At 35.9% G+C, this 10,189-nt stretch overlaps 1 protein-coding gene across 2 annotated transcripts in view; it reads left to right on the forward strand.

Annotated features, from left to right (window-relative positions):
* The first annotated feature begins 1,490 nt into the window (after positions 1-1,490).
* Positions 1,491-10,189, forward strand: part of podxl (podocalyxin-like) — a 14,938-nt gene continuing 6,239 nt past the window's right edge. Inside the window, exon 1 of one of the 2 annotated variants that reach the window (XM_016443185.1) lies at positions 1,491-1,873. In XM_016443185.1, coding sequence (XP_016298671.1) covers positions 1,843-1,873 — 31 coding nt within the window. In that variant the 5' untranslated portion in view covers positions 1,491-1,842. The remainder of the gene's footprint in view (positions 1,874-10,189) is intronic. The other variant, XM_016443184.1, reaches the window with a different exon arrangement.

Here is a 10,189-nt window from a genome sequence, read left to right on the forward strand (position 1 = left end):
TTTTTGAGCATGATGCTAATGGTCTAATTAGATTCAATGATCTATGCTAAGCTACAGCTAAAAGTGCTACCGCCAAAATGGTAAACATTCTTTATTATTACACGAAGTAATTAGAACAACGACAGTCTACATTAATCTACACATTCTTAGGAAATAGTGGGTTCACAGCTAATTATCAGACCTATTTCAGTAAAACAGTAATATTGTGCTTTACCTGGAAACCTAAAGCTGCACTAGGTATACATCACATTAGCACAAAAAAAAAACTAGATATTTTGAGCACTCAGTTGAAAATGTACACATAACGTATCAATCATACTTACAGGTTGTGGTTCGGAGACGCTTGTTGGTCCAAATAAAGAAGATTAGAAGCCAACGAAGATAAAAGGCAAGATTAGAGAAGCAGTCCTCAGTAAAATGACGAGCACAACAAAAGGTTCGAATTGTATTGCTGTGGTATCGTGGAACACAGCATCTTCTCGACACAGAGAGTGTTCGTATTTCGCGGGCAGGCGGGGATTATGCTAATGTGTTACCCAGTGACGTAGATCGGTAACAGGCAGAAGATGCGAAAATATAACGACTCATTAAGGCGATTCTGAGTCGACTCTTTCTTTTGAGAGACAATATCTTTATTTATCATGCACTTTTTTTGATTAACAACTTTGCAGACTGTTTACATTGAAGGATAGCTACCTTGCAAACTGCAAAAGAGATATTTTTCGAAAATCCATATGACCTGCTCTTTAAAATAGTATCGAAAATTTGAAAAATATTTGTTGCAGAATGCTGAACACGTTTACAATTTATTATTGTTTCAGTTTATATAGAGGTCTATGTTGTGGATGAATATTTTGGAGCCCCACCTGCCCATATAGACGAGCCGCGCCTGTATATAATAATAATAATAATTATTATTATTATTATGTTAGTAAGACCATTACATATTTAGAAACACAGAAAAGTTGATTTAATGAAACACAGGATATTGATTTAATGATACATCAAGACTTAAAACAGTGACATGTATGATTTCAGACATAACTAAAGTAGACAATATTATTCATGGGTCTTCATGGATCTAGCCCATGAACAAAAATATATTATATTAATAACTCTTATATTATTATATCACATTTATACAATTAATATATTATTATTAAAATTATATTATTAATATACAATTTGTAAAAAAATATATTATGTCATATTATTATTTTACTATAATAATAATAATAATAATAATAATAATGGTATTATTTATTTTATCATAAGTATTATAAACGTAATTATATTATAAACATTATTATTATTATTATTATTAAAAGGGTAATAATATATCGGGCACACCATTAAATATTACGAAACAGAAAAGCTCAGGATGTTGATTTTAAGATCAGGAATTAATACAGTGACATGCATGATGTAAGACATACACAGTAGTATTGATGGGCTAGTCCTGTGTCTGCCCAGCCCTCTCTGTTGGGTCCCCCTGCGTGAGCTGCTGCATTTCAGACCTGCCCTGAGATCCGCCGCACAGCACGCCACTCCAGACGACTCCGCGCATTCAATACATCACAATCCGCGCAGCCAAGGAAACCCAGCAAAACTCTGCCCCCCAAATCCCCGGACCCTCAGGGTGGGGTAGAGACTCAGAGAAGAAGCAGCTCAAACAAAAGCACTCCTCTTGGCTTTAAGATTAAAAAAATACCAGCTGCAAAAAAAAAGTTCAGATACAAACTCAAGACGATAAGCGGAACCGATCGGCGTCTCCACATTTTCATGCAAAACTTTTCCTGAAGCCACTGAACGAGCAGCGAGCATCAAACTGACGGACTGAAAATGGCAATCTCATGGACACTCGTTGTATTAGGTGAGTTTTCGTTCATATGCGTTAGCATGCTACTTAGATGTTAATTAAACGTAAACATTTCTCATAATTAATCATTAGTGGTGTCAATCTAACGCGATATATAGCTAACTTTGCTCAGGTTGATAATTCAAACACCTCATTTGAATATAAACTGTTTTTGATTTCAGAACTTGTTTAAATATGTAAATTCTTTCAGCGTTCTCACATAATTCCCAACGATAACCATTTAAACCGTTAGGTGTGATGTGAACTAGGCTACTTATTCAGTCAGTTTCTCTAGCAGGAATAGCCTTCAGGTCCAATTTAACATTTAATTCACACTTAGAAGTGGCGATTGTTTAAATTTATTAATGGGTCAAAAAATAAGCAATATTGTATCAGAAATTGAGCTGTGTAAGGCAGTAGCGGCTCCTGACCGTAAATTTAGGTGGGGCAGATTCTGGGTCGTAGCACTAATATAAGAAAAACATTTGGTAAACTTTATATTCTTATCTCTGAACACATGCGGACAAAATTTTGGCAGAGATGTCCTTGCGTTATCCTGTGGGTGGAGCACTAATGTTGATTGACAGGCTCGGAGAACACGCATAAAATGCTGTATTATAATTGCCTTAATATAGCATTTATCACCTCCAAATGTTGATTTAGAATGTTACAAGTTGTGGAGCAATTCGGGTGAGGAAAGACGATCATATGTCTATTCTCAGAATAATAATAAAACAAACACAATATAACCATATAAAGGCTATTCATGTGAGCACATTTAAACTAAAGGATTTATACTTTGTTAATTTGATCCACTACTCCACACAGAAAAATAACAGACACGCCAACTAGTTACTGACCTGTTGCAGACACATAGCTGAAGCGGATTGATATCGTCTTGGTGGAGCGAGGTTCACGTAAGGTAACGTGAAAATGAGCGGGGCAGTCTCAAAACTGCCCCAATGGCTCTCAATTAAAGCGCGCTGCAGTTCCCCTTTTCACCACAGATGTACGTTGCAAAATTGTGGGGCGCTGTTGAGCTCGGGAGGTCTCAGGCACCGTCTGCCCCGCTTAGTATCATGTATACATGCCTGCTAAAGCCATGCGGGGCATTTTAATATATACTGCTTACTTTACGACTTTAAATAGTATCGAAAATCTGAAAAATATTTGTTGCAGAATGCTGAACACATTTAAAATGTATTATTGTTTCAGTTTATATAGAGGTCTATGTAGTGGATGCATATTTTGGTGGGGCTCTGCGAGCCGTGCCTGGTGTAAGGGGAAAGAAACACTTCCCAGCTAACAAGGAACGTTTTCAGAACTTTGGGGATAATGTTCTGGCAAAGTTCTCTCAAAGCTATGAACAAACATTCTTCCAGTAATGTTAATATATAACATGCGTTATTGTCCATGGAACGTTTTATTTCAGAAACTTTTTAGTTGGACATCTATCATTATTATTATTATTTTAATGTTACTACTTGTTTCAGAACATTCAGAGAGCATTTAAAAGTAACATTGCCATAATGTTTTATTTTATTATTATTATTTTGTTTTTATATTACCGCATGTTGTGTATGCGTAAAAAATCCTGCAAAGAGATCTGTTAAGTGCAGCATCTGTGCCACTCAACATTTCTGTCAGCTGCTTTGCTGAAACTACAAACAGTGACACAAAGCGTCTCAGACTCAAGAGGGATGTGAGGGAGGACTGTTTTTCTTTAATTATCAGTGCGGTGCACCTGCCTGTCCAGACATCAGCCTGACAGTCATTAGAAAAGTGCTCGTGTTTTGTTTAGCCAACCTTGTAAAAAGCACCATAAGCACTTTTGACTCTGCGCTGTCTCAGTCAGCCTTTTCTAAAAGGTCTGGTTAATTGTTTGAAATTGCTTTCTTGTAGTGCAAAAAATGAGGATGTTGTAATCTCAGCTTTTCTGAACTTATATTGATAAAATTTAGGCCTGTCTTCATGTTGTTTACCTCAGAGCATTTATAAAGGCTTCCTGTGTTGATAAACCTGAGTTTTGAGGGCTTCCTTGTGTTGCATGAGGTTTCCTCCATCCTCTACTGTCAAGAAAGCCTCAACATTTAAGTATTTAAGTATTCTTTGGCAGTGCCGCTGCAATGGAGCAGCTCTAATGCTATTAAATTAAAGATGATGTACCACAGAGCAAAAAAATGAACAGGGAAAGTAACAAAAACTTGTAGAATACATTTTAATGGGCATAATTAAGTGTGAAAATAACCGAAGGATATACAGTCAAACCAAAAATTATTCAGAGACCAGATAAAGTGGTATCGGTGCATCCCTAGTATTCTGTCAACATCCCTGTTCCCAGGGAAGGTGTGGCACTTATTTCCTCTTTCCTCTGCTCCGTTCCTCTTGCTCTCTTCAAGCTCATTTCAAATAGCCAGTTTAGTTTGCATTACAGCTATGAACTAAAATCTGGTGATCAAAATAATTCCTAAATCACGGTACGAGTAATTTTATACCACCACAATAATAATAATGAAAAAGAAATAGTTGAATAAAATTGGAATAGATGGTGTATTTAATGACAAATACTTTTAAAATATATTTTTTTAAATCTGGAAACAAACCTCACAAACCTCAAGCTCAAAAGTTTGTGATCAGTTATATTTCTTAATGGTTTTTTTTTAAGAAGTCTCTCATGCTTACTAAGGCTGCATTTATTCGATCAACAATACTAAGAGAGAAAAAAAACAATAATATTGTCAAATATTATTACAATTTAAAACAACTGATTTTTATTTTAATGTATTTTGCAATTAATTGTATTCCTGTGATAACAAAGCTGAATTTTCAGCATCATTACTCCAGTTTTCAGTGTCACATGATCCTTCAGAAATCATTCTAATATGCTGATTTGATGCTCAATTATTAATAATGGTTCTTAAATATTATCAGTGCTAAAAACAGGTTTTGCCACTTAATATTTTTTGTGTAAAACAACCTTTTTTCAGCATACTTTGATGAATAGAAAACTCAAAACAACAGATTTTTTTGAGTATATTTTTATCAGCTAAAACTTTATTTTGACCCAACTAAGCATCATGGCCTCAAACTATTAGGAACTATTCATGGCCTAAAAGCCACAAAACTCCAATTCTGATTTCTTTTAGTCTTAATGTGGCACCTAGAAGTAAAGTAATTCCCTGCTTAACGTGAGAGCGTCTAATATTTATAAGGGAGATGTGTAAGGGAAAAAGCGCGTATCTTGAGATTGCAAAGATGGCCCCACCGTCATTCTCCCCTCCTTTTCTCATCTGCTTATTATGTATAACATCTGCAACTGGCACTGCCACGATCTTCAACTCCCTTCTCTAATCCAACCTCTAACCCGGCCTCCCCTCTCTACCCATGAATCCTTCACTTTATCACAGATACTTTGCACCATTAGCAGCTAGTCTTTCTTAAGCCAAAAAAAAAAACCAAAAATGAACACATTCTCCAGCAGATGAGCTCAAATGCAGCTCATAAATACAGTGTTTGCAATTATTCAAAAACTCTTTATCCTTAAATGAGAAAAAAAAAAAAATGTGGCACTTCAGCTTCGATAATTCACACTCTTGAGTATTTAGTCCTCAAAAAACTTGATACAGTTCTATTGGTACACTATAATGACATCTAATAATGTGTGTCATGAGGAATGCGTTCGAGTCAGGCACATAAATGCCCGCTGACCTTGTTCGGCCTCTGTCCAGTTCTCTCAGACTCCTTCTTCCTTTCTTCTGTCTGTCTTTCATTCATTGTGTGCATTTTTATATTCACAGTCTCTCTCCTCACCTCAATAGAAGGGGTTAGTTGTGACTTAGCTCCGTAAAGGAGCCCCCCAATCCCCATCTTCCCTGCCCCCCTCCCGTTGGGCTGATGGGCCTGTTCAGTTACCCCTGAATAGGACACTATCATGGGGAGAGCTAGGGGCCCAGAGAGGTCCTGCACACAGCTGGGGAGGGGGTGGTAGACTGAGGGTGTGCACGTCCTATTCAAAGAAATTAGTACAATACAATGTAATACAACTTTATTAATGCCCAAACTGCAATTAAGGAACGATTTACACCTTTATTAATGCCCTTAAAACATAACACTCCTGGCAACAAAACTGCCCCTTCAAACGAAAGATTTTACTTTTAGACAAAGCTGGATAAACTGAGTCAGTACAAACTTATTAGAGTTAACATTGGCATTTTCACAAACTTTTCACTACCAGTCAGAAGTATGGAATAATTATGTATTTGAAAGAAGTCTTTTATTTTCACCAAGGCTGCATTTATTTGATCAAAAATACAACAAAAAGAGTATTATTGTGAAATATGATTAGTTTACAAAATAACAGCTTTCCGTTTATTAGAATTGTAACAATAAATTGTTACATTGTAATGATATTTAATTTCCTGTCATGGCAAAGCTGCAGTTTCAGCAGCCAAAAAAGTATCACGGTTTCCACAAAAATATTAAGCAGTAAAAACTGTTATTAATAACAGAGCACCAAATCAGCATTTTACAATGATTTCTGAAGGATCATGTGAACCTGAAGACTGGTGTAATGATGCTGAAAATTCAGCTTTCCAATCACAGGAATAAATTACATTTTAAAATATATTAAAATAGAAAACTGTTATTTTAAACTGTTATAATCTTTCACAATATTACAGTTGTCAGCCTTGGTGAGCATAATAGGTTTCTTTTAAAAACATCTCAATTATCCCAAACAAGACTTTCAACCAACGTTCTGGCAGCAATCCTGAGACACAATTCATGAGAAAAAGACAGTATTTTAGGCTACAAATACAGGATCACCTACATTTGATCTGATACCAGTCTTTAAGACGAGTGAGTTGAGCTCTTGCTATGTGGGATTACTGAAACAGTGCCTCCAGAATCTCAGTGAGAGTGTGGGAGTTTGTAGGACAGATATAAGAGCGTATCATATGCCTCTGTGAGGGGTTACTCACGAGTACGATGTATCTACGCAGGTGAAATGTCTGGGTTTTCTCCACACTGTTTCTACATTGATAGTGTTACGACCAGCAGCCCTGTCAGTGGGTAATAAACAGACCGCAGCTGACAGTAGGGTCAACGAGGGTCAATCCCAACGATGGAACTAATGGAAACCACGGGGTGATGATGAAGGACGATAAGAGTCAAAACACCAATCTTACACTTTCCATTACTCAAAAAAAAAAAAGGAGGACCAAAGCAGTGCAACGAAAAGTTGTTTTAAAAACTTCGTTTTAACAGTTAGGTCTGGAGCTGTGATAGGCAGTCATGCTGATTGGCAGTTGCCATATTTTTAGAGAAGCAAGGCTATGTGATAAAATAGTGATTAGACAGAGGGCTAAATGAAAGACAGCACTGGTTCACCAACCAAAATAAACAGCCTCTCATCAATACCCCCCATCCTGACAGCAACAATGCCGTTTCAATACAACCACTACTGATTGTTCTGACATCCCACTGGGTCAAGATTTACAAGATCTTCATACTGGGTGGCCAGTTCTGGTAAAAAGCATCAGGAACAGTTGAAATTAATTGTGTAAATGAAGGAGTTTAAGTCACTTATTACATAAAGTCTTGGACCGACTGATATAATCAGTAACCATGGTGTCTAGAATCAGCCAATGAGATATATATACACACTGCCATTCAAAACAATTTCTAATATTGGTTTCCTATTTTAACATACTTCGAAATATAATTTATTTCTGTGATGCAGCGCTGAATTTTCATCAGCCATTACTCCAGTCTTCAGTGTCACATGATCCTTCAGAAATCATTCTACGGACACGCAAACGTTTGCTGGTTACGGTGGTTATTAACACGACAACCATCTGAGTCAGTGGCGCCTGCAGGTGTACGGCTGCTGATTTATTATCAGTGTTGAGCACTCAGACTGACCTGAGATTTGCCCTGCAAACATTTCAGCAGTTATTATAGGCCTGTGTGTCCCATATTTCTGTCAACTGAACCAGCCATTCCATTAATTATGAATTTATCAGTCTTTTGCATGCCAAAGTCAATTTCTGCATATAAATATTACGCCAGATAGAAGCAGAAAATCGTGCTATACGCACTTTCATGAGATCGGGTTAGCCTACAACAATTAATTTGTTGGCTATTTTACAAATGGGAATACAACGAATTCATGACAATGTTTTACATTCAAGCTACCTGTAAAATTTATAGTGAAAAGTACTTTAAAAGCGTCTGGAATGCAATAAGCTGTTTGTAAAGAATTTGCTGCATGAATAATAAAAAAATAGGCTAATAAATAAATCACATGTCAAACAAAATTGCGTTGCAGCAAATCCTTTAAAGTTTAAGGTATTCAGAATAGAGCAACATAAAAATCAGAAAATATAAGCAGCTATACAGTTATAGGACAAAGTTTTGCATATATGCCATTATAATTTAATTGTACAGAATTATAAAATAAAACACAAATTATAATTGGGCCTGTTTTAGGCTTTTCCTTATTTTTATATTTTAGACATCCATATGGTGATGAAAAAAAATGACTCGCCATCGCTTCATTGGACGTGCCTTTAGAGAGAAATGCATGGATTACATAATGAAAGAGTTTCTATTTTCTAATTTGAATTATTTCGTTTTAAAGTAGTAATTTAAAGCTTTCTATATATTTTTTATCATGTCTGTGAGGCAATTCGCTGAGTTTAGGTTCATCATTGTGAAGCGCTCCTTTTCAAGACCGAGACGGCAGAAAGCGTTTGTTTTCTTTATTTTATAAAAGCACAACGTTTTGTTGATATTGTGAGTGCATACAAATAAAAGTAGACCTGTTACAATTTAGAATGATGTATTACTCTTACCTTTATGAGCAAAAATGACGTATTTTAAGTTGTTTCCACTGTTAGAAAAAAATGCAAGTGATCGCGCTGGCGCCTCCATGTGCTGCCGAGCGCGCTTTAGCTTCAACTCTCTGCACAAAAGATTGGATAGGAGTCTAACAGCACACATTTGTCTAGTTTAAACATTTAAACTAACATTGTGATATGCTTGAACTGTTTTATATCTATAGATTTTATTTTAGGCAAGTCGTGATGATTTGAGAAGGCTAAATTGATCAAACATATAGGCTATGATCCATTCATTGTCTGCCGCTTTTAAGTTACTTTAAAAAAAAAACGTACATTTAACAAACAAAAAAAATGCTCCAAACATTTTTCTAAATTAACTTTATAAAAAAAAAACGAAACAAAATATAATCACTTTTCCATTACATACAAAACTGAACTATTTTAATAGCTGAAACAGTAGTATAAGCTTTTTTGGGAAAAGGGGAAAAAAGATTGGCTAGGGCCTATATTTGAGGCCCGTGCAGGGCTCTATATATATATATATATATGGTTTGTCTTTGTCTGTACAAGATATATTTGCAAAATAATAGTAAAGTAACTGTAATTCTTACAATGTGTCAGTAGCTATAGAAATCTGTCAATTACCAAATATATAATTATGAATTTAAGAGCTGCAAGTTAAGGAAAGGCTATTGTTTTAAGCCTCAAGAGACTATGAAGCAGATTTGGACACCATTGTTTTGGCATCTGTGGTTCCACCCATTAGAGTAGGTGTGTTACTTCCTAAGTTATTGTATGGAGTGTCCTGTCCAGCTCACAAAAAAATAACAGAGATAAACTCCCACTACGATGTGACTTCAAGACATAATAACAATAAGAGGTGCATAAATAATAATAATAATGTTTAGCAAAATAAAAACCAACAACATTGGTTCATTGTTATTCGATAACCACCTGAGACCTCAAGAAAAAGGGAAATTGCTCAACATTTATCAGAATCAGAATCAGCTTTATTGCCAGGTATGTTCCACATACAAGGAATTTGTTTTAGTGACAGAAGCTCCACAGTGCAACAGAATGACAGTGACAAGACAGGACACAGATAATAAAAAGAATATACAAATATACAAAATAGACAATGTACAAAATAGCAAAAACGCAATATATAATATAGACAATTATGTATGTACAGGTATGATATTTGCTAATTTGAAATGTAAATAAGTATATGTTGAATAAATAAATGTGTAATAGTGTTGTGTGTTCCACGTTTATTGTCAAGTGTTCATGAGATGGATTGCCTGAGGGAAGAAGCTGTTCCTGTGTCTGGCTGTTCTGGTGCTCGGTAATGGCAACAGTTCAAAGAGGGAGTGGGCTTGATGTGAGGGGTCCAGAGAGATTTTGCTAACCCTTTTGCTCACTCTGGATGAGTACAGTCCTTGGAGAGAAGGGAGGGTTGTACCAGTGATTCGCTCAGCAGTCCGGACTA

Source organism: Sinocyclocheilus anshuiensis, unplaced genomic scaffold, assembly GCF_001515605.1.
Source record: "Sinocyclocheilus anshuiensis isolate Anshui unplaced genomic scaffold, SAMN03320099.WGS_v1.1 scaffold916, whole genome shotgun sequence".
NCBI lineage: Eukaryota > Metazoa > Chordata > Actinopteri > Cypriniformes > Cyprinidae > Sinocyclocheilus > Sinocyclocheilus anshuiensis.